Source organism: Plutella xylostella, chromosome 7 (genome assembly GCF_932276165.1).
Source record: "Plutella xylostella chromosome 7, ilPluXylo3.1, whole genome shotgun sequence".
Classification (NCBI taxonomy): domain Eukaryota; kingdom Metazoa; phylum Arthropoda; class Insecta; order Lepidoptera; family Plutellidae; genus Plutella; species Plutella xylostella.
In genome coordinates, this window is record NC_063987.1 from 6,660,883 (window position 1) to 6,684,977 (window position 24,095).

General features: G+C 36.8%; 1 protein-coding gene across 1 annotated transcript in view; it reads right to left on the reverse strand.

The window, feature by feature from the left end:
* Window positions 1-23,504, reverse strand: part of LOC105393180 (ecdysone 20-monooxygenase) — a 31,467-nt gene extending 7,963 nt beyond the window's left edge. The window contains exons 1-4 of the mRNA XM_038106734.2: window positions 23,084-23,504; window positions 5,651-5,855; window positions 4,521-4,719; window positions 846-1,036 (exon numbers count right to left, since the gene is read on the reverse strand). Of these exons, the coding sequence (XP_037962662.1) occupies window positions 846-1,036; window positions 4,521-4,719; window positions 5,651-5,855; window positions 23,084-23,134 (646 nt within the window). The 5' untranslated portion in view covers window positions 23,135-23,504. The remainder of the gene's footprint in view (window positions 1-845; window positions 1,037-4,520; window positions 4,720-5,650; window positions 5,856-23,083) is intronic.
* Window positions 23,505-24,095: the final 591 nt, after the last annotated feature.

Below are 24,095 nucleotides of genomic sequence, written 5' to 3' on the forward strand. Positions count from 1 at the left end.
AAAACTTAGTAGCTATTATGCCATGTGGCATGCCGCCGCATGCCAGTAGCGCGACCACTTGCCTATACTGCTCCACTGCGTTATCAGCTCTAGTCATAGATGCAATTGAGACTAAACAATGCATCATAATGACATTTAAACTGACTCTCTCCTGCCGATAACGGAAAGTGGGTCACTTATCATAGGAATGGACATTAGGCCGGGTTCATTACACACACATTGCATAAAACTGCACCAGGCAATGTCGGGTAGCTCGTTACATATTTTATTATGGCCCAGTTTTGTCATTAGCATTGCATATCTATATGTAGGTACGTAGCGGCTGCGGCCTATGATAGATCTAAAGCTAGTTCTTTCTAGAAAATTCTACGAAGCTTGTTACTGGAAACTATGGGACATAGGGTAATTTACTTTGGAATTTCGTAATTACAGACTGAAATATGGTGAACTGATTTTACTGAAATAAACAAGAACTCTATATCGAATCAATCGTAGATGTGTGTTATTAGAATCGGCCTATCTATTTCTGTTCTACGTGGCCAGTTTGCCACTACACGTCAAACGAACACATCCCTTTGTTTCAAATACCACACCACACGGGATTCAAACCCGAGCCATCAACTTAGCCCAAACCTACCTACCTACCTACCAAACCACACTTAATGCTTGAACCACACTTGGCTATTCGTATCTGTTAGCAACTTGGTGTTTGCAGAATTTGCCAAATTTTTTACCAAAAAAAAGTCAAATTCGGCAATAATTATGGCGAATATACTGGCCACACATGGCAGTTTTGGCGGTAGCATTACAAAATAACGCGAACACACAAACAGAAACTCACTCACATTCGAGCCCCACTCTATTCGTCAGCTGTTCAAAGCCGGTGACCTCCCCCCCGTAGCCTCGGCTGCTGGCCAGCAGGTCGGCGAAGTCGTCACAGATGCTGTTGAGCTGCGGCAGGAAGCCCTGGATGGTGTGCGGGCTGGTCAGCTCAGACGTCAGGTTGCGGCGCAGGTGGTGCCAGCGGTCGCCTTGTCTGTGGATCACATAGATACGAGTACATAGAATACACTTTAGTTGTACACCAAAAATAATAATATGTACCTTAATTAGGGTACAAAAGGCGGTCTTATCACTTAAAGCGATCTCTGCCTTAAGATATTTCGTTAGATTGTGAAAGGGCGTGAAAGAAGGAAGGTTGCCAGCGCCGATCTTTGTCTCCACATTAGAATTTTTGGTGTGGTGGTAGTCAGCTTTCTACGTAGAAGGTACACGCCCTATTGGTTCATCAACAGTTAATTGACACATGAACTGTTAGCACGCAGAAGTCAACCGTTTCGTTCTGAATCAGCTAAGTATGCTGTGCTACTCATATTTCCTCATCATCATAATGTCAGTCTAGACTCTAGAACTTTATAATAGTAAAGTAGGCCATTTTGGCATCAATTTCAGCATGAACTCAGGCGCCATGTAATGGTTAGCCTTAAGTAGGTACAATGATATATGACCTGGCATTGGATATAACTTGTTATTCATTGTTACAGGTTATGTTTTGTCTACATTTCTTCTCACAATTGAAGTTAATAAAAAGCTGTGAGCATATAAAACTTGCTACTGCGGCAAAACTGTAGAAAGGTACAAAAGTTCATGTTAGAAGTGGGATTTTTTTAAACAAACTTAATGTCCGGATCATTAAATCATCATTAATTAACTATAAAAAGAGTCGTAAATATATATATTATTATGTTGGAGGTAGTTCTAAAAACAAATAAAAAACTCACAGTGATAAAATTATAAATACCGAATTAGGAATGCTTAGATAAATGGGTTTACTAGGTAGGTATAATGCCCAAGTTACTTATTATAGGCCTGCTTTTTCTTGAATATTATCGGCCTAGATACAGTAGTAGATATAATTTAGTAAGTATATGCCTCAGTTAAAAGCGGAATTAATGCGTTTTTATTGAGTTCCATGACATTTACAGCGTTTCTTTACAATTATACTGGGTTAGCATAGCAACGCAAGGCAATGTTACAATGTAAGATGGCCTTTTACTTACATCGAATAGGCACCTACCTATCATGGGTAAAGTAAAAAATCCAAAGTAGTTACACAAATGCATACAAATAAGTTCTACAGGAAGTGGAAGGTTTTAAAACTACGGCCGAGGTTGATTTTGCGCCGAAAATTACGTGATCAGCAAGCCACCGTCTTGATCACGATTCACAATAACAATTTATGAAAGAAAAACTTGTTGTAGATTCGACGTAAAATTTTTCAATTATTTATTTGTCGATCGCATAACATTAGTCTACCACCGTTTCATAGTAACGATCTAAAAAAAACCACCGATCACTGTTACGATCCTCATAAGAGGTGCGGGCCTACTTAATCATAAATACAGGCTACATGTGAGCCTAGTTATGATAGTAGTCGTCAAAACTTTTCTGTTATGTTAATTTTTACTAAGAATAAAGATTTTTGATTTTTTTTGATTTTGAAACTCATTTAATTTACCATTATATTAGAGTGATTTGGATAATAATGTAGGTAACTATACCCCGTATTCATCCCCAGCATACAAAAATATACGAGCTACGAAATAAATTTTACCCATAACATCCTCCCCATGCTACCCCATTATAAGTCGTGGCGGGGTGCCGTCTGGATCAGACTATAAATTACCAATAATTGGAATTCTAATCTAGGGTCTATTCAGGAATTCCATTCTAGACTAGACAGCTATTATAACGACTATATCGTGTGGCGCCGGCCTATAGGTCTCAAATGTGTTGGTTTTGTTCGCAAAGTCAAGGTTGCTATTGTTAAATTTTGCATAGTCAGGCACGCTATATTTTGTAACGGCTGTTTACTGATTTTGCCTATTATTATTATTAGTCTTAGGTTGAAACTAGATCGGGGCTATCGCGTGCTTGCATTTGTTCTTTTGGGTCTATAGTCATTCCTTTCCAATATAAGGTAGACCTAGCCGAATCAAATTATTTAAATAATTACTTTACAAATTAAAACAAAACAAACAGTCACACCTTTTACTCCCTTGCGGGGTAGGCAGAGGTGCATTGCTGCTGCACCCACTTTTCGCCAGTGTTATTTACTAATAATAAATAATATCTACAATAATAAAATACAAATTCAAAATCAATCAATAAATAAGCCTTCTCTTATAAATACAACAAACAGTTTTTATTTTTATTTTATTGAAGTTAAACTTATCCGATAAGCCTCGATCTATACCTAAGAAGAAATATATCCGCTTCATTACTGAACATTAATTAACAGTTTTAGACGTACCATATTGAACTGGCTTTGAAGAAGCGTGGTGGCTAGCGACCGCATTTCCCTGCCCACTGTATCAAGGCTAACGACCAAGAAAGCCAGCAAAATTGCATATGCAGGCAAAAAGTTATTGAATATGTAGGTCTATTTTGCAAAAAGGCTAGGCAACACACGCGCGCTAGCTGTGGCCACTATCTCCTTCTTGCGACAGTTTTTATCAACATTTTGCGATTGTTGAAGCGCCGACTAATGTCCATAATCATTATTACTAGCCATAAGTCTCGACTGACCACTATCAAATAGATATGCGTGTGCGCGTTTAGCATAACTTAGGTCTAACGCAAAGCCTTCCCGTAGCCCACTGGCATAAAACAGGGGTGTTTTATATGAGCCGGTATGTATCGCGCGCTGTTTCGATTGTAATCGGATGGACCGATTCCAACTATAAGTAATCTGAAGTTATAGAGGGTGCAAATGAATGGAAATCTAAATACCTACCTACCTACACCAGACATACCGGAAGAAATTACCTAAATGCACCCATAATGTTTTGTTGCGAAAATTGTTCAGTTTGTCGAAGATCCTGTGTATAAAATTTTCAGGAGCCTCACTTTTACACCCGTATATTCTTATAAATGTGTTATCATTTTAATTATTATTAATAAATCTAAGTTATTGAAATAAATAAATAAATGTAGGTACTTATAAATATGCCTATGATACTTAGCTAAAAGGATTAAATTCGTAGGTATATCCTTAAGCCATGTAGTAAACAAACCTTTTTCTTACAATAAACTACACGTGTTAGAAATAAAGTCATCGGCCTTCAACTCATCCCGGAATGGACTGAACTGGCTTATCAGAAGAACTCACAAAAAATAGATCATTAAGTGTACATTCAGTACGTTTATCTTATACGTACTGCTTTATTTGTATTGCGATGCATCCAACAAAAATTCAATGCCACTCTATGACTCACAGTTTGTCTACAATCTATCCATGTAGCTATTACATAGTTTATTTAAGTCTTAGGTAAGTGTTTTGAAGCATCCCCTGTGGATCTTCATATCCTTGTGAGATTTGCAACTTCCATTACCATCTACTGTTGGACATAGGCCTCTCCCGAGAAGCACCACAATATTCTGCCCTCAACCTTCCTCATTTAGTCAATGTCATATTATTATCATCCTTCAAGCCTGACTAAAAAGCTAACAACACTCACTCATTAACAAGCCCAGTGGACGCGTATCTGTCGGGCCGGCTCTTGCGGTAGACCTGCACGATCTCCGTGGGCGGGCGGTAGGGGCGGCGCGCAGGGGTCCTCAAGATGGCCTCGAGTGCGGCCCGCTCGGCGATGGACACGATGGCAGCGCCGCCTGGCGTCGTCTCCGCGAACACCGGCCCGTAGCGCCTGAACATATCTGCGTGCAAATATTCCTCGTTGTGACAGGACGGTGATGTTTTAGCTCTCTTGGGGGCCCTGTATGCTATCGGTATCGGTATTATAATGAACTTTTATTCAATGGTTAAAAAAAATCTACATGTTTTTTCGGGGATAAACACATGAGCTAGACTAGGTTTGTCACCGCGGTGAAAGGATTGGCTTGTTAAATTTGACAGTTGCTGACTGCCCAGGGTGCAATGGACGTATATCATAACAGGTGATAATAATTATGTAACTCGGGGAGGCTCAATGTCTACTTTAGTGTACTACATTTACATACATTTTAGCCGTGCAATTAATTTTAGCAGACGTAGCTGTTTAAATTAAATCTTACTAAATAATACTAGATTTAATTTAACGAGCCTATTCTTAATATTTCATAGATCTAATTCATCAAAATAAACTGCAGCAATAAACTGACAACTTAATTACGAAGTCAGGTGTATAATATTCGTTTAGCATGAAAAAAAAACCTATTCCAAGAATATCTAGTCAATAAAGCGGGCATTCCATATCTTTACCACTCTAATCACATCGTAAAGCGCCCAAATTATTATCCGGTTTGCTATTCTGTATAAAACTAGTAAAGTAACAGAAGCGGCCTAACTTGAATTTTTATTTAATCGTTTTATTATTCCTAGTGCTAGGTGATGTCTAAATCTTCCATTGCGTTAAAAAACTCTTTACACTGCAAACATGACCCTAAGGTCATTTATGTTGACCACCCCTGCCTGTCACCACTAGTTGCAAGTAGTCAAAATTTACAAAAAGTTGCTATAGCAATGCTTGTTATAATGATGTTTGAATACGGCTCGTGACAAGAGTGCTCAACAAAGGCTCAACATAAATAACCTAAGGGTAGTTTGTCCCGTAAACACAAGTTCAAAATAATCATCAAATCACCTCACCTTCATAAGCCTCGTGCAGCTTGTTCATCTTATACCGGCTCCAGAACAGCCACCGGGTGCCGAGGAACGGCAGCGCGGGCGGGCCGGGCAGCCGGTGCTTGTCCGACGTCCGAGAGAGCAGGGTCATGACGATGAGGAAGAGGAGGGTCACTGCCAGTACTAGGGTCGGCACGCTCGACCAGTCCAGGAGCGGCCGCGGAGAGCTCTAGAAGTGGAAACAGTCTATGATATACGGTGTTACGGCGGTTAGCAGCACAAGCTTGCTTGTGTTGGGGTCCACCAACCCGCACTAGGCCAGCGTGGTGGACTAGGCCTAAACCCTTCCTTCATTGGTAGGAGACCCGTGCCCCAGCAGTGGGGTCGTGGTGGGTCGTGATAATGATGATGAAGGCGGTTAAGTAGGATTTACACTAGCTACAGATGTTGATGCTGAGCAGAGCTCTGAAGATGGAAAGGCTCTGGTTATCAAGGTGATAGATTTTGTGGATTTCAAGGTTATGCAATAACACAATAAATACTAAATATAAATTGAAGTAAACCTTCCCATCACATTCCAACGCGACGTGTCAAAATAAATTAGTCATACAACCCGTACATAAAGTCGGTATTTAAGTATAGTGCCACAAACTTATCTGTTCCGGTGACAGCGAACTAAATTGATCCATATCTCATTACTTACTAATGAATTGTATATTTTAAAACATTAGATGGGTTTATTAACACCGCAAGAGCGAAATAACAATACGAGCAAACTTAAAATCTTATAGAATTAAGAAATATTAGAGATTTATTTGAGCTGTCACCGGAACAGATAAGTTTGTGGCACTATACGTCTTATTTTTATTTCTCCACTGCCAAAATTCAATGTCTGAGTTCAAGAATGAAATGTTAAAAAGTATTTTTATTATTTGTTGTATCGGTCGTTGACACGGCTGCCGCGGTGACCAAACAAGATATTGCGAATTCACTTCCACAATCTAATAACAATGTTTTTATTTAAATAACTAAGCAGTTTAAACCTACAGGTTGAGTATATTTTTTTTTCGCAAGGATTAAGTACCTAACGAAACTACCGAATAAGAAGTATTTTAACGAGGCTCTACACACACAGTAGGCACTTTTCCACGGTATCACGTCAATAGTTTAAAATAACTGCGAAATTACCAATTAACTGCCAGTTTCCATAACTCTATCTATCTATAACTGGTAGTTAATTTCATACGATTTTGACATAATGAAAAGTTACAATCTGTCAAAATCTTATGAAAGTAACACCAGTTATGGATTGATAGAGTTATAGAAACTGGCAGTAAGTACCTCACTATCGGCGGTTTCACAACTGGGAAAGTAAAAAGATTATTCAGCGTTCTGATTGGCCAGGATTTCACGGTGAGCATCAGCTTAAGCCCTTAAGGGCATATAAAAACCAAAAAGGTAAGTAATGTCAATATGAAATAAAATAAGTGTTATCAAAAATATTTGCCCACTGTAAAGTACATAGTAGTTTTTTTTACAATGTGCTCATTTTTATCTGAAAGTAGGTTCAATTTCAGTTGAGGGTCACCAACTGTATTGTCGTTACATTTCATGATTTCACATTAAGTATACATAATACGTACTTACTATCTCCATTCATGATTGTTTTGTATGATCATTCATTAAATTCTGCGCACTTGAGAATCTTATCAAACTCACGGCTTATTTACCGACCAGTATATAGGTATCCTAACTAATATTATAAATGCGAAAGTAACTGTGTCTGTCTGTATGTTACTCTTTCACGCCAAAACTACTGAACGGATTTGAATGAAATTTGGTATACATACGGTCTAGGCCCTGGGAAAGAACATAGGCTACTTTTTATCCCGGAATTCCCACGGGAAAACTTTTAAAAGCGAAGCGAAGCGCGCGGGAACAGCTAGTAACTTATAATTGCATATCCTTACAATGGTAACTTTTAAGGTGAATAATATTTGTGTTTTTCTCGTTTATCTAAATTACTTACTCTTGCTACATGACGACTATATTTTATATCATACTTTTTATCCCGGAATTCCCACGGGAAAACTTTTAAAAGCGAAGCGAAGCGCGCGGGAACAGCTAGTAACTTATAATTGCATATCCTTACAATGGTAACTTTTAAGGTGAATAATATTTGTGTTTTTCTCGTTTATCTAAATTACTTACTCTTTTTATAGCTACATGACGACTATATTTTATATCACTCTAATTAGGCACTGCAATTAATTCAAAATTGATCCATCCATTTAAAAGTAGCTTTGAAATGCAATAAGCTAAAAACGCTCAGATAGATACAATATCTTTATACAAGTGAACACTTATCATCAGCCAATAGGTAATCATCCACTGCTGGACATAGGCCTCTCCGAAGGAGCGCCACAACACTCGGGCATCGGGCATCGGCCTTCCTCATCCAAACACTAGCAAATTTCATCAGGCTACTCGCCTAAGGTTTTAATAATTTCCCGTGGGAATTCCGCAATAAAAAGTAGCCTATTTGTTAATCAAGGATATCGCAGCTAACTCCATAGTAAATTTCATAAAACTCGGTTCAGCCGTTTTGATGTGACAAACTTTTGCCTTTATAAGATTAAGTAGGATTTAATAGCGTCATTGACGAGATTTATTTTGAGTCTTACAAGGGCTTTGCACAAAAGAACTTATTTTTTCAAGTTTTATACCGTTTACTAGTTACCTACCTAATGTGTAATGACCCCTTCATTTCGGATAGCCAATATAACCACCATCAAGATCAAGTACTTATATTATTCATAACCTACCTAGCTATATCGAATATTATATCCAAATGTCTAGAAGCTTTTTATCGTTTGCTGTTTAAAATCCTCCTAATATTAAATTAAAATATAAAAGGTAGAAATATCTCGAAACTATTGTGAAACGCCCTAGCCCTATTGACCTAATTCAACATAAGTGGGTCATTGAAGAAAAAAATGTTGCGAAAGGGCATACTTCATAGTATTTGGTACCTAATAGGGTCTACCAAGATATATGAGTCAGGGGCCCTATCGTGAAGTCAAAGCGGAGTAACATCTACGAAGTAATTAGTGTCAAATTCAATATAATTTAAATTCGAAAATTGTTGTCAAAACAAGTTTGCGATAGGAGGCCAGTAAAGTAGGTATGGTCTTCATGTCAGTGTCAATAGTTAGGGAAACAAATAATAGGAAATTGATAATCTGTCATTGTTATTGTGATATGTCGTATGATTGCGATTTTTACATAAGTTAGCCCCTGTTCCACAATGTCTGGTTAGTGGCTACCTGTGAGATAAAATGCATGCTGTCACTTTCTGTTATTATTTTTTTGACAGTGACAGCATGTATTTTATCTCACAGGTAGCCACTAACCAGACATTGTGGAACAAGGCCTAAGTGTCTTTGGTGGTGTAAAAATCGTTATAGTTAATAATAAGTACTTTTATTCTACCTTCAATAGACTCCTGCGCAGTTGGCTGATGATCTCAATGAGATGGGCCGTTATGGTCGATATTGGGCCGGAAGACCATTTTTATTGAATATTTCATCAGTCGATCACTCGGGTCACATACTTACCTTATATGTCTGAATGTACTTACCGAACTTCAAGATTGAATTTTTGGATAAAGCTTATGGGAATTTGTATCAAAGCACAAAGAATGTTCTTAAGTAGAGTTTACACTGGCAATAAAAATTGCAGACCATTGACTTATATATTACTAGCGTAAGGACTGGCCCAACCGCTCTAGATAATGACACCATCGCGTTGGCCCTAAAACCTCATAAATCTGTCATCATTTGTATGAAATTAGGGCCAGTGCGCGGGTGCCATTTTCTTTTGACAAAACGTTAACCAACAAACATTTTACCCTCAGTTAAAGCTATTTTTATAACTTTAACCTGTATAACTGTGTTATAATTATCTCAGTTCTAACATAAAGCGATAAAGATGAGTTAACAAATGAAATTAGTGTTAACAGCAGGTTTAAGTGTTAACATGGTATTAGTCAAAGCAATTATAATTAAGATGTTATAGGTTGAAACTGTTTCTAGAACCTAAAGCTATACAAGAGTGCTCACTGACACCTGTTAACACTTATGGTTGTTAAGTGGTTTCCTTTAATACTCATATAAATCTTTAGGTGTCATATTGAATTTAGGCTGCAGGAATTGGTCATAAAAGAGATTTTGTCAAGAGTGCAGTAAGACAAGATTCTTACAGTGTTGGAAAACTCAACAATGCAGTTTTAATCTTTAAGGTTAACTTAACTTACGCTTATTGCGTTAGGCAAGTAGACTGTAAAAGTAACGGTGTTAAGCAAGACTGTGCGGATCGACTAAGACTGCATAATACCCTTGGCTAAGGGTGTTCTATTTCAAAAAGTGTAATAGATGACTTAGGTGAGTCTATATGTCTTAAATGTAAGTTCGCCATTTGCATTGGCGACCTAACCTATAAATTGCTGGGATAAACAATATTTTGCTTTAAAATACTTACTTATTTATGTGATTTTTTTCATTCCAGTCATGCCAATCGATTTATGAAACTAATGGACATACTTGCTGTATGTCCATTAGTTTCATATGGATACAAAAAAATACAAAGTTGAGTCGTCTATTTTATATTTACTTATGTTTCATTTGAAATCCTTAATAAATTCGGAGCGCATTAAATTTGAGGTGGGAAATATGGTATACATTACAGTAAAATTACAATGGCATATTATTTTCAATTCACAAAACATGTTAAGTCAAGTTAATATATTATATTTACTGTTATTTAGTAATGATCAATACTGTCACTCTAATACTGTCGCGTATGATTGCTGTTGACACTATTATTTTCAAAGACATACAACTTGTATGGTAAAAGTGTATTCGAAAAACGGTAACATACTCACTTAACCCTTTTTTACCAAAGAAATAAGAGTTAGGGAGTCAAATAACCATTCTACAACTACAACTATACCGGTAAAAGTTCTAGCTGAGAGTGATTAAACTCTCTTCTATAGTAACTTTAGCACTTCAATGACACCGTACTACAGGCTTTCTATAACTTAAACACTTCAATGACACCGTTTTACAGACTTTCTAAAGCCTTTACTCTCAAAATCGTGGGCCTCTTTCGTGGTTATAAGTGAGTTAGAGCACTCTCCTACACCCTTATACAGCTATGTCTTAACACTTTAATTTTCGAATGGAACCATTATACAAGTTATATGAGAGTTTTTTTAACGCTACGGTGTTAGTTGGGGTTCTGACGGGCGTATCCTTCCTTTTGAAATCATTGTTGCAGACGTCAACTTTTGCAAAGGCGTAAATAGGCATACTTCAGCAAGCACTGTTAAAAGTTAACTTGAACAGAAGTCGACTTCTGAAGTTTTTATTACTAGTGTAAACCCCGTTTTAGACTAAGAGTTTTCAGTGGCTTTTTGTGTTTGTTAAAAACGTGTAAAACGATCCCATAGACGTCCTTATATAGGCAGGTACTAACACTAATTTATATTTATAATGTAGGTAAGAACGTATAAAGACATAATATGTTTAAATAGCAATATTTACTGCTAATTAATTAGTTGCATATATTACATTTATTTGGATGCTTGCACACAATATCGTGTTCCGTAAACTCTAACAGTTTTTGTTCTTTTGGGACCATAAATCTTTAATCTATATCTCCTTTAAACGAGCCCAACTTTTGAAATTAATGGTTTTGTTTGTTAGAGTTCTTTATTATAAAATAATCTGTTATCTCCAGACATTAAAAAGCGAAGAGTTTTTTAAATTGGTTTTCTTTGCTGCTGTCCTAAGGTGATTAGGTCAGTATACAGATATGTTCATTGTACTAGAAATTATAATAAATATTTATCATAACATTTACTTAATTTATAGCCAATTTAAAATTAATCTTTATATTTATTAAAAATACAAAGAGTCTTTTATTTTGTCGGGGCCTTTGCCGATGGCATTAAGCTGAATCTTATTTTATTATTATCTAATACAAGGATTCCTACTGCTACTACCTCACAATATTTACTAAAACAGATTTAATCATAACCTACTTAAATATATTAATTACATCAACATAATTATATTCATATTATTTAGACGATTAACTAGCCAGTTAAAATGCGTGATGAAAAGTTGCCTGTAGATTTATGGTGACGCACAAACAAACAAATTAATTCACAATCTTAGTATATTAAAAGTACTTAAATGTTTGTGTGGATTTAAAGGATCAGTCGGGTGCATTTGTCTCTGCACGATAGCAGTGCACCTATCTTACCCGATAAAAAATCATTGACTTTTAGCAGGTATGTCTAGGACCTACGTGCGTCGTCGTCGTATTTAAATATTGAACTAAAAACGTACATGATCGAAAATAAAATCTATTCATCATCATCATAAGTCCTGCATCAGTCAGTGACATCATGTCTGGACACTCACTATAAAACTGTGTCCCTCTATCAGCTTACAACATTCTTTGGAAAGCGTATTTTTAAATGAAGGTTATCGAATAACTACCAAATCTTTTGACACCAATATCTTTATAACCATTTTATCTGAATAGCCTCTTACACTCAACTACAACAACCCACAGGTCAAAAACCTTAACTAATTATTTTATTTTTAACAAGTAAAAGCGTAATTGAATAACAAAACAGTTATTTAGACAAATAATAAAGATAATTATTTGGTAGGTGAAAAAACTCATTATAAAAAGTAATCTCGAGTTTCTATTTAGATACTTACATCGTCTAATTGAAGTGAACTTTAAACTTGTTTTTTACTTATTTTCCTTGATCGTTGCCTGGTTGCCATGCTCGCAAATCTCCAGTTTTAATTCGGTAATGGAAAACCAAAAAGTACCTTTTCCTAAGACGACAATAGGGATTTATACCTATTCAATTAATTTTCTAAAGCCAAACGGCCAAAAAATACTTTTACGTAATTAACATCGATCTAAGTATTCTTAGTGTATATCTAAGTACAGTATCTAGGTACTAAAAGTAGGTACCTAGGTAAGTATAATGAAACCTAATTTTCTGACAGAACTGGAGCAGAATGTTTTTGAATGATAGTGTTTATATAGAGCTAGACTACGTACTCGTAGATTGCACGCAATCATGCAATTTCCTCGAACATATTCAGTGAAATACGATCACAGCATTCGGTCAGCAATATCGTAAGTTTGATAGGGCATTTTAGCATCAATCGTTAACGTACTTTATAAAAAAATAGGTGACGGCATTTGGTATTTTGGCGTAGGTATGTTTGTAACCTACTTATACATACCTACATGTATACACATGCATGGGTAATATTGAGACCACAATTATTTTAACGTCTAGGATGGGTAATAGGACTAATAGGTGACATAGTGCTTCACCATTTCGTCTCAATAACTTGTACATTTCGTTGTTCGTTAAAACAAACAACTGTAAAGCCCAAACCAAGCGCTATATACCTATAATATTGGCGAACTCTCAGAAACTCTTAAACCAGTAATTTTGCAAGCTAGATACCCTACCTACTGTGTCATAAGTATAATAACTAGACTTTAATCTCATGAAAGAAATAGTCTAAATACATCTTCAGTTTCAGTAACGCCAGTCGAAAAGCTAACCATAGATTAATTTACACTGAAGATCATACACTTATTGCAACACAAGTTGTTAGATAATCCACATAACAGTCTCTAATGTAACAATGCAATTTGCTGAACTTCTGTAAATAGGAAACCAAGTGCAGTACAATAACGTATCGTAATAGCACTTGGTAAGGTCTTAACTAGCATGTAGTGTGTGCCGGCTAATAGTTTCTAATGCATGTTGTGACGATGCGATGCGCGCACGCACGGGGCTGGGTTACCGAACTGCGTTTTTAACCCCCGACTATATATTATTATTATACATATACCTGCCTACGTTGTATCTTTGATACTACTAATCTAATATATGATCATAAACTCGAAACTTTGTAAGTATGGATGGATCGATGTTTTTGACTCTTTCATGTAAAACGTACCGATTGAATTTCTATGAAATTTGGTATGCAGTAAGCTGAGTGCCGACACCCTGACTTAGGATACTTTTTATCCCAAAATTCCCCCCGGGAAAGCCTTTTAATTAACTGAATCCTGAATGGGTTAATTAATAATAACAATGCCAAATTATTTAATGACCTAAACCTTCCAAACAATATAAATTTTATGCCCAAACACTGGCAACAACAGCAAACATTAGGCTGGCAACACAGCGCACAATTGCAATCAATGGAAGTTAGTGATGAACCCTTGAACTGGCCTCGATTCACGCGGAAGCGAGCCCTAACTCAGTGTCGCTGCAACTTAGCATTGATCTCCGTATCAATTGGGGACCGACTGCAGAAATAGATTGTTTTGCTTAGGGCCTGTCTCATAATAAAACAAACAAACACTCACACCTTGTACTAATGTACTCCCTTGCGGGGTAGGCAGAGGTGCATTGCTGCACCCACTTTTCGCCAGTGTTATGTTAGTCCCAATGTAATAGGGGGTGGGCCTATTGCCATTTTACGGGCACATCCAAGACCCGAGAACAAATATCTGTGTTTAAACAAATATCTGCCCCAGCCGGGAATCGAAGCCGGGACCTTCGGCTCAGTATTCAGGGTCACTAACCACTACGCCATTCGGTTGTCCTGTTATTCCATAATGTGACTGCATAATGGCTACCGGTGTGATAAAAGCATTGTCTAAAACATAATTACACAGAGCGACAGCATGTATTTTATGCCACAGGTAACCATTATCCAAATATTGTGAAACAGGCTCTTACTATATTTTATACTTGCAAAAGCTCAAGTTGGCCCTAGTCCTGCGCTTTCCGGTTATAAGGCCATTTACTAATACTATAATTATTTATTGATTTATCTGCAGTATATCTTTTTCTTCCAAACTAGAAAATTCAGTTCAGTTCAATATTATAAATGCTATGGACACACGTTTCCGAGAACAGAATTAAATAAAAATAAAATGTTGTGGTTGTTTTTGTTGTCGGTACCGTTAGCGGTCGCACAATGTTGAAATTATGATTTGTTACATTACTGCCAATATACGGCCATTGTAGATATACGCAGTTTTGAATGTTAATGAACTTGAACAGCTGGAACTACTTATTGCCATATTTACGGAGCTTATAATGATAGAATAAGTACCTATTTAAAGGTAGGTATATACTACACGTACATATATACTTACACAATTTTACTATAATATGTACCCCTATTCACTAACATAAAATATTATACCAAAAAAAGGATACATCTCAATTTATAGAGCAGGCTGTATTTGATAAATTAAATAACTACACACATGCATTAAATTTTTAATCAAGGAATAATATAAATAAACACTCAGAACTTGGCAGAGCTACCTATATATACATATAAATTTCAAACAAGAATGAAAATACGCCTTCTTTTTAGATAAATACATATGTACTAGTTGTAGGTATAATATGTGTATAGTCGGCAATTAATCCTAGATGAAACTATGCGTAGCACTACGTAGCGACAATGTGAATTCTAAGAAGCGCTACGAGAATATTGTAGCAGAGAAAGGACGTTTATACTTTAGAAGACCCTTCACGTAAAGCAGGTAAGTAGTTGTTCTAATCTTTGTTATTTTTCAAAAAGTAGGTTGACTTTTTGACGCTCTTAAAAGCCTACCTTTTCTTTCATCCTGTATTAGGTAGGTATATTGCTTTCTTAAATCTTATATCAAGTTGTTGTATGTGTGGCAATTAAGTAACTAAAAGTTTACAATAAGCTCCTGATTTTGTTTTCAGTAGGTGGTGCCTCAAACTTATTTTAAGACACGTTTTGCATATTGACGACCGAATGGCGTAGTGGTTAGTGACCCTGACTACTGAGCCGAAGGTCCCGGGTTCGATTCCCGGCTGGGGCAGATATTTGTTTAAACACAGATATTTGTTCTCGGGTCTTGGATGTGCCCGTAAAATGGCAATAGGCTCGCCCCCTATTACATTGGGACTAAACATAACACTGGCGAAAAGTGGGTGCAGCAATGCACCTCTGCCTACCCCGCAAGGGAGTACATTAGTACAAGGCGTGAGTGTGTGTGTGTGTGTGTTTTGCATATTGAATATTGTGTTTTGCACTATCAACCTGAGTAAAATGCGCAGTAATAATTATACTCGTCCTTGCATAACGGCGCATAATGTAAAAAACAAACAAATAAACAATAAATAAATTAACGAAATACAATAAAATCACCCGTAGCTGCGATGACCTAGACACATAAAGAGTTAATCAGGAGATAACTTACTCGAAAAACAAACACTTAACGCATAAAATGGATCGACAGAGAATGGTTAACATTATAATAATACGGTATTATAAGTATCTATGTTATTAATTGAACAAATACTTCTTCTTAACTAGTTTTAATTTTGGCAAGTAGATACTTTTATGTATTGCGTAATATTAGAACTACATACCTCTGTATTGCTGCAATCCTAACTAATATTATAAAATGCAACACTAACTGTGTCTGCCTGTCTGTCTGTTACTCTTTCACGCCAAAACTACTAAACAGATTTTAATTAAATTTGGTATACATATGGTCTAGACCCTGAGAAAGAACATAGGCTACTTGTTATCCCGAAATTCCCACGGGAAAACTTTTGAAGGCGAAGCGGAGCTCGCGGGAACAGCTAGTAACTAATAACTTTATCGCATGAAATTTGCATCGCCTTTTAAGGGTGCCCATTAGGGCATGCAATACCGCAATACCGGTATTCGTAATACCGGGATCCCGTACAAAATTCCCGCTTTTTTCAATACCGGTATTGAAAGTTAATACCGGTATTGAAGTAATACCGGAATCGGACTTTTTTAGGCTATAAATAAAGCGATTAAGATTTAGTTAGCCTTGTGTGTGTATATACTGTGAAAGCGCACTTGTTCCCAACCGTTTAATGCAGTTTTCGGCTGCTAGAAATCTACTGTTGACCATGCGTAAACCGGCACCGGATGTAAAAAAATAGTTTATTCTAAAATTTAAACTCTAAAACTGATTTCTCGTAAAAATCTACAACAAAATACAGAATATGATTGCATTTTCTTGTTTTATTTTGATGTATACGACCTTTAAACACAGTATATGCCATTTATTACAAGGAAGTCTAATACCGGTATTAATACCGGGATCCCGGTATTGAGTTGTAATACCGGAACTCAATACCGGTATTGAAAATTGTTCCGGTATTGCATGCCCTAGTGCCCATGCAATTCTCTAACCTCAGCGATATAATATAGGTAACCAACGAGTAGCACAACAGATATGTTTTATTTGTATCTTGGTGGATACTTGTGATGATGGTGATCATGATGAACTTAATATTTTTACATGTTCCAGAAAAATATGAACAAATACGTTACGTACCTAGGGACAAATGATGTATGGTAGCCTAGTTCTTCTATCTAATGTCCACCACCCAAGTAGGTAGCAGCAATTCCTAGTACTTAAACTAAACACTAAACTGTTAAACAAATTAGTTGATAAATATGCATATCTGCCGGCGAACCGACTGTCGACCTTGAGTCAAACTGTAATCCTGAGAGAACCTTGCAGGAACGATCATAACCACGGTGATACAAAATTAAGGACACCCAGACAATTATGGTTTTATAAAAACTACTTCAATTGGATACTTTTATTACATTACTTATAATTTATACTTAAGTATTATTTGTGAGATTAACAATTTCAACTTGTGCGCTGCCATGGCCAAGGTTTATTTCCGGCTTTTACCGGGGTATTATGGGCAAAACTATAAAGTCATTACTTGAATAATATATATAGATTAATCTTAAAAAAGGTACTTATACATTCCTATAAATCATTTGTTAGTACCTACCTACTCAAAGTATTGTTCAGCAAAGAGAGGTTTTTCTCCTTAAGTTCTTTGGCGCGAAAAGTCTCTGTCTTAATAAATAATAGTGTCTTCTATATGATTTGGTAGCGTAAGTTATTAGATTTTATTTATGGACCTGTATAAAACTAATAATAAAGATGTACAGTAAATAATAGTATTTTATACTACATTAATTTTCTCATACATCACACAGTTCTGCGCTGAAGAGACAAAGCTCAAATTATTCACACATAGGTTTATTTAAAAAGTGGTAAGCAACAGACATTTTAAGATATGGCACAGTTTAGTAGTCAACTTAAGTAGGTTAGACAAGCTAAACTATTAGCGGTTGTGTACCTTGGCTCAGATACAAAGTTAAGATTAGCATGGACGCAGTAATTAACACAATGGCAACTTGTTGTGTTAATGAAGCCGTCGTATAAACAACAACCGACCGTCCCACCGTCGACGTAAAATCAAAAAAATACCTAAACAAAAACCTAAACCAATTCAAACAAAACATCTATAAAGATGAAAGGAAGATAAAGCGAATACCCCAAAAAGCCGGGCATTAAAACGCCCCAGCCAGACAGGGGCGCTATAGAACATAGAACCTACAGTATAGTCGGTCCTCCCTATTTATAATGGAGTTTGATATCTGTGTGCAGAGACGGCGACCTGCCAAGGTCGGGGCTGGTCGTGGTCGAAGGCCGCCCGGTGGGAGACCCACAGGACCTCCTAGCTGGACCCACACCACAGAATAATAACTAGTGCCCACACGCAGGAAGAAATCAAACCAGTCTAGTTTACACTGTCTGATGCAGATATTTTGATTGAAATAGATATTTTCTTTGTTTGCTTTTTTAATCTCCGGTTAATTTGCTATTTAAATGTTTGTTTGCGGAATGCATTTGTTTACCCGTAGGTAATTAATAGTACCTAATCAAAGCTCTACATCTACAGTAGCTCATCAGTGCTTAGCTCATGAAAAGGTCGACCATCTAACTTTTCCTCATAATTTGTTTCCTTCCAATTAATTCTTATCTTATTAAAGACATCTAAAAGGCATTTTGAAAATATAAATTTGAGTCCAAGATATTCGCTATCCAAGCCTATGATAAATTTTAATCACAACTGCATATGACACTATTGCTTTACAACCAGATGTTCTAGATTAGCTAATTCCCTAATCCTAAGTTGCGGCCTATACTAGGAACACTTGAAGTGCATTTGTAGCCTTCACGGTCTGATGCTTATATATTTTAAAGTTTATTAAAAAAACGCCTCTTAGTGTGTGGCTCTTCAAGTCGTAGCGACGAAAACTGATGGTGTAGAAGAATTTGTTTTATTTTTGAAATCTGATCTCGTTCTCGTTCCATTTACTTACTTAATTAAAAAAAAACAAAGAAGTGAAAATTAAATGCAATGTTTATTTTCCTCAGTTGGTAACTTATCTGCTTACCTATCCATTAAGTAGCCTAATTAGACTTTAATTTGTCTGTAGGCACTTACTTTCGTATTGAATTTCCGTAAGTATTTTTTTACCTAACAAAGAAGATCAAAACAACGGGTAATTAATCAAAACCTATAGGATATACTATAAGTATAGTAAGTATTGAAAATTTTAAAAATCTGTGTTTTATTCCCTAGGGTCCATTTCCGAGGGCGCACGGGGGGAGAGCCCGGCTCGATCTCGTCTCAATGTATGGATATGTGTCACTATACCACGCGGTACACTCTCCGACCCTTTAATAAGGAAGCCAGACAAAGGGCAAAGCGAGACAGTTAAAAATACTGAATGCTACTGTTAAAGCGATACCCTCCTATGTAACACTTAAACTAAGAGTTACATCCTAGGGGCTGGAACGGTGGAAGAAAGAAATCCCTTTGTTACCTTACGATAATAGCATGATCTCACGTTTGTGTTTATTATGTACCAGCTATAGTGTTTTATTATTTACTAAAGGCATGAGAGGTGCCAATAGCCTTATGAATACCTAAGCATATACAGTGAGTCCATTTTGACTAAATGTTGGTAATTTGTGTGGCTGTTGAAATCTGTCAATAAATAAAGCGAAATTTCGCAAAAAAAATCAACAGCACAGATGACACACAGCATACAGCACACAAGTCAATCAACAATAAGTTATATAAACCACTGGCATTGTACTCGCGACAAGTTCAAGGCGAGGCGAGCGTCGATTAGTGGCGAAAAAACACTGTTTCAAGGATACTGGAGCCATAGCGGCCCGGATCGTAAAACCATTATCATATTTTATTGAATTAATTAAACTTAAGTAGGTTACCGGCCTACTTCATGCGTCAGCATCAAACTTCTAACATAAATTCATCAATTTATTGTTGATTAGTATACTATACCTACCTAGGTAACTCATATTTTAGATCTATCTACAGAGAGCTTCTCATTTGATTGTTAAGTACCCTTATAAGCTGCAGAAATATTGTTGAGCTTTTAAATGCTGTTGGGCTTGGCTCGTTGAATTGGTGATTAATGAAATGATGAACTCATGGATTGGTAAATCGGATAGAAATAGCAAAGCTTTAAATTACCACGATAGGCTGTAATGTAAAACGCAACTGCGCAGAATTAATAATCAAGTAGTGTATTTAAAAAGCGCCGATTACTCTACCTTACCGGCGCGATAGCGAATTTATTCAGCAATTTCGTACTAGACCATCCGCCCTTACGCATGATGAAACTGTTTTTTGCTCGCGCTGTAATTATAAAACGAGCTTGTAGGAGGTTCTTACATTGTATACGGTCTCGACGCACGCAAGAGCGCGCTGCATTCGTCCGACCTATATCGAGTGCGGAACTAGTTGCGAAAACTACATCGGTGTAACCCGACACCGCTGAGGACAGCTATTTGACAGCTCGCCTCGGCCACGTGAAGCATGCATCCGAGTAAAGTTGTTCTATGACGTGAAATGCATAGAACTCAGCGTAAACACCGCCGCGTCCCTAGGTAACAACCTTATCTAACAGTATTCAGCTAATTAGTCGAGACTACCGATTTGCCGAATGTTTGAAAGTAATTAAATTGGTAATTACCTTAAAGGATATGAGGAATAGAAGACAACGCTGGAATATGTGGAAATATGTCATTAAAAGCTCATTATACGTAGATATATTTATTGGAGGGTAAGTATTTAGAATTGCCACTTAAATGCTGAGGTTTCTGTCTACTGTGACCACTGTCTTTATGTATTTGATCAAAATAAGTCGAAAAGTGCGTGTAACAAATTATGAGTAACATGCACCCCTTTCTAGGCATAACTACCCGACACACATCTTTCCGTTAGTTAGATACTCGCAGCTTAACATGAATTCATAACCAATGAACGATATGTTATAATTTTATTATTATGTTCAGGATTTGAAGTGAAGGAGATTTTATTTCAGATATAACGATAACAAATAATAATTAGCGCATAGCTTATTATCAATGCTGGCTTCACTTCTCATGATTCATGAATTTCATGATGCAACTTTAATAGGTAAAGCGACCAAATTCGCCGCTCACATGGATCGCTTCGCTTGCACTATTCCCGCCTTCATGGTGCAAAAAATTAACCTTGAATCAGCGGCGTAAGCGAACGTTTAGAATATAAATTGTATGGCGTGAACAAATAGTAAATATTCAACGATACGGTCAGGCGATCGACTACACGCAGGCACCACATCAAGTGTTGCGTTTAGAAACATCCACTGAAACTATCGACTCATTTGTGTACTCACGTTATTGAATAATACCCGTGTTGCTACGGCAAAGACATCATCATTCATCAACGGTACCAGTTTTTTTTCCACACGCACTATGGTTGCTAATTACACACTCTGTTAATATCTATTGTGGATGTGCTGCAGGCCTCGAGGGCTATGCTACTTATTTATATTTATTGGCATTGTAGAATTTGCCATAATTAAAGTTAATAGATCATGTCTAATAGTCGCCATATTATAGGTATATGGTCTGTTGGTTGGTAATGAAATGGGCTAACTAGTCAGTTTTTATCATTAGCTCTTTGCGAAGAATAACTAATCTATAAACGCAGAGCCATACCACAATAAGCACTCACATTTAGGTGATTGGGAAAGGATGAAAGGTAGCTTAATCTTACAGTAGCTTGAACTACGGATTGCGAGGAGACTTGTGCAATATGCATCTATGAAGGAAGATAGAATTAAACACACACACGCACTCACGCCTTGTACTACTGTACTCCCTTGCGGGGTAGGCAGAGGTGCATTGCTGCACCCACTTTTCGCCAGAGTGTTATGTTAGTCCCAATGTAATAGGGGGCGGGCCTATTGCCATTTTACGGGCACATCCAAGACCTGAGAACAAATATCTGTGTTTAAACAAATATCTGCCCCAGCCGGGAATCGAACCCGGGACCATCGGCTCAGTAGTCAGGGTCACTAACCACTACGCCATTCGGTCGTCATAGAATTATTATACTTATATAAAATAGATAGTTAATTTAATGGTCCTAGTTCAGTGAGTAATAACTATTCGCTTAGCTGCCACCACTGTGCAAACGCGTAACTGACCTCAGTTACTAAGCCCATCATATGACATTTTAAATAACAATTAAAACATTCGCATTAGTATGTCCAACCTTGAGCGTGGTACCCCGTGTGATATTTACGATGTCTGCAGCAGTGTGCACCCCACGTTCTCGTAGCCGAAGGTCAGGGCTCAGACGGGAAGTTCTGAACTTTATGTGAACGATTCAAGCGTGGTCCGCCATGCTCGGATGCTTTAGTTTACTTAATTGTTCGTGCTTCAATTAGACATTTTCATCATAATTCATCATTTAGGAGCGCTACGGAATGGAACCACCACCGTAGGTGAATACTAAAGTGTGCTAAGTTATTTCTAATTTTTTTTTTTCAATGGTTAAATGTCGCCGGTTTTTATTCTGTACCTCATGTTGCTTGTCACGTAATGTAGATCGATTGGATTTATGTAAGTAACAATAAAATATTAATTTATACGCTATTTTTTATCTTCACCTTGCGAATAGTGCAAAAAGAGTTGCGGACTAATAACATCTTTATCTGTAGGTAGGTATGCGCATATTTATTTGTTTGAAGTTAATAACTTTAAACGGTGAATGATAGTGGGTAATTTATTAAAGTAAAAGTTAACTTTTAAGGTAAATATTAGTTTATAACTATTTAATTTATTTTATAACTTATCTATGCCACAGAATTATAACTAGTACCTACCCTAAGTATAATTAAGTTGGTACCATCGTATCCAATTTAATTCATTGTTAATTAAGGTAGAGGGTAGTCTACAACTTTTTTCTTTCCAAATGATTTTATCCAGAAATTCCTCATAAAAAGCTTTAAAAACAGTAATAATTTTGTCGGTAAGTAAGTAGGTATCTAATTAGTAGTAAATCCTCAAAAGCTTTTATCTCGCCGAAACTGAAACTTTTAAACTGACGAACTTAAAACTTACCCATAAGCTCTCGACATAGTCGGACAGAAAGACGATTCCCGGAAAAGCCATGATTGCCGGGTCCGGGGCGCCGCTAGACTGAGGACAGGCAGACGCTCCAATTTTTATTTAAGCACTTTTTGTTTACTAACATCACACGGGTTTTATCTGTCACGACGGCGCGCGGCGGCGGCGATGCTCGCGCCACTTGCTATCAACTACTGCTCGCCCGGACACATGTATCGCCCCTATATAGCTTACTTTTTGCCTTGCTGCCCGCTTGACTTCACGCTCTACATCCACGAATTAATAACTTATAATTTTTCATTCCTCGAAGTAAGCTAAGTAGCCTATGAAGCCAACTTGTGACAGAAAATATTATGATTGTCCGACTTTCTTCTGTATTTAGGTCCGCTGGTGACCCGTTTAGAACTGATAAGGGCGAATTGGGTGAGTATCTGATTCAAGGTTTGTGTGTCTAAAATTTATTGGTTAATAAATAATTGCAATCAGAAACTAGACAATTATTTTATCAATTCTGTTTAACTAAAATATTAGATATTCTCGTTAAGGACATAAGCGCAAAATACTATCTACTACTTAGGTAAGTTCCTACTTAATATTTAGTTAGAGGGTACTATCCACTGGGTAGTATTATATAAAATAAAAGTTAACGTAGGTAGATAGATACAAAGTTTAATTATAAAAAATAAAAAAATATTCCATCACTTTGTGTCGTTCCATCCGGTTGTCTGGTAGAAAAAGTGAGCCAATGTGAAAGATAGAGGTAAAATCTTTATAAGTAGATAGATTGAAAGCAAGTGCAATGCAACAGATATTAATCTGATGGACCAGAGTTATCCTTTATCCTGCTAACTTCAACTGCTAACTACATGTTGGGTTAGAAATAACTACTGTGATCAATGTATGGTGACCAGTAGTGGATGTATGAGAAGGTAATGCCTAAAAATAATCATTCTACGCCACATGCAGATAGCCAATTACTTATTAGCGTAAGTTTCAACGTACAATA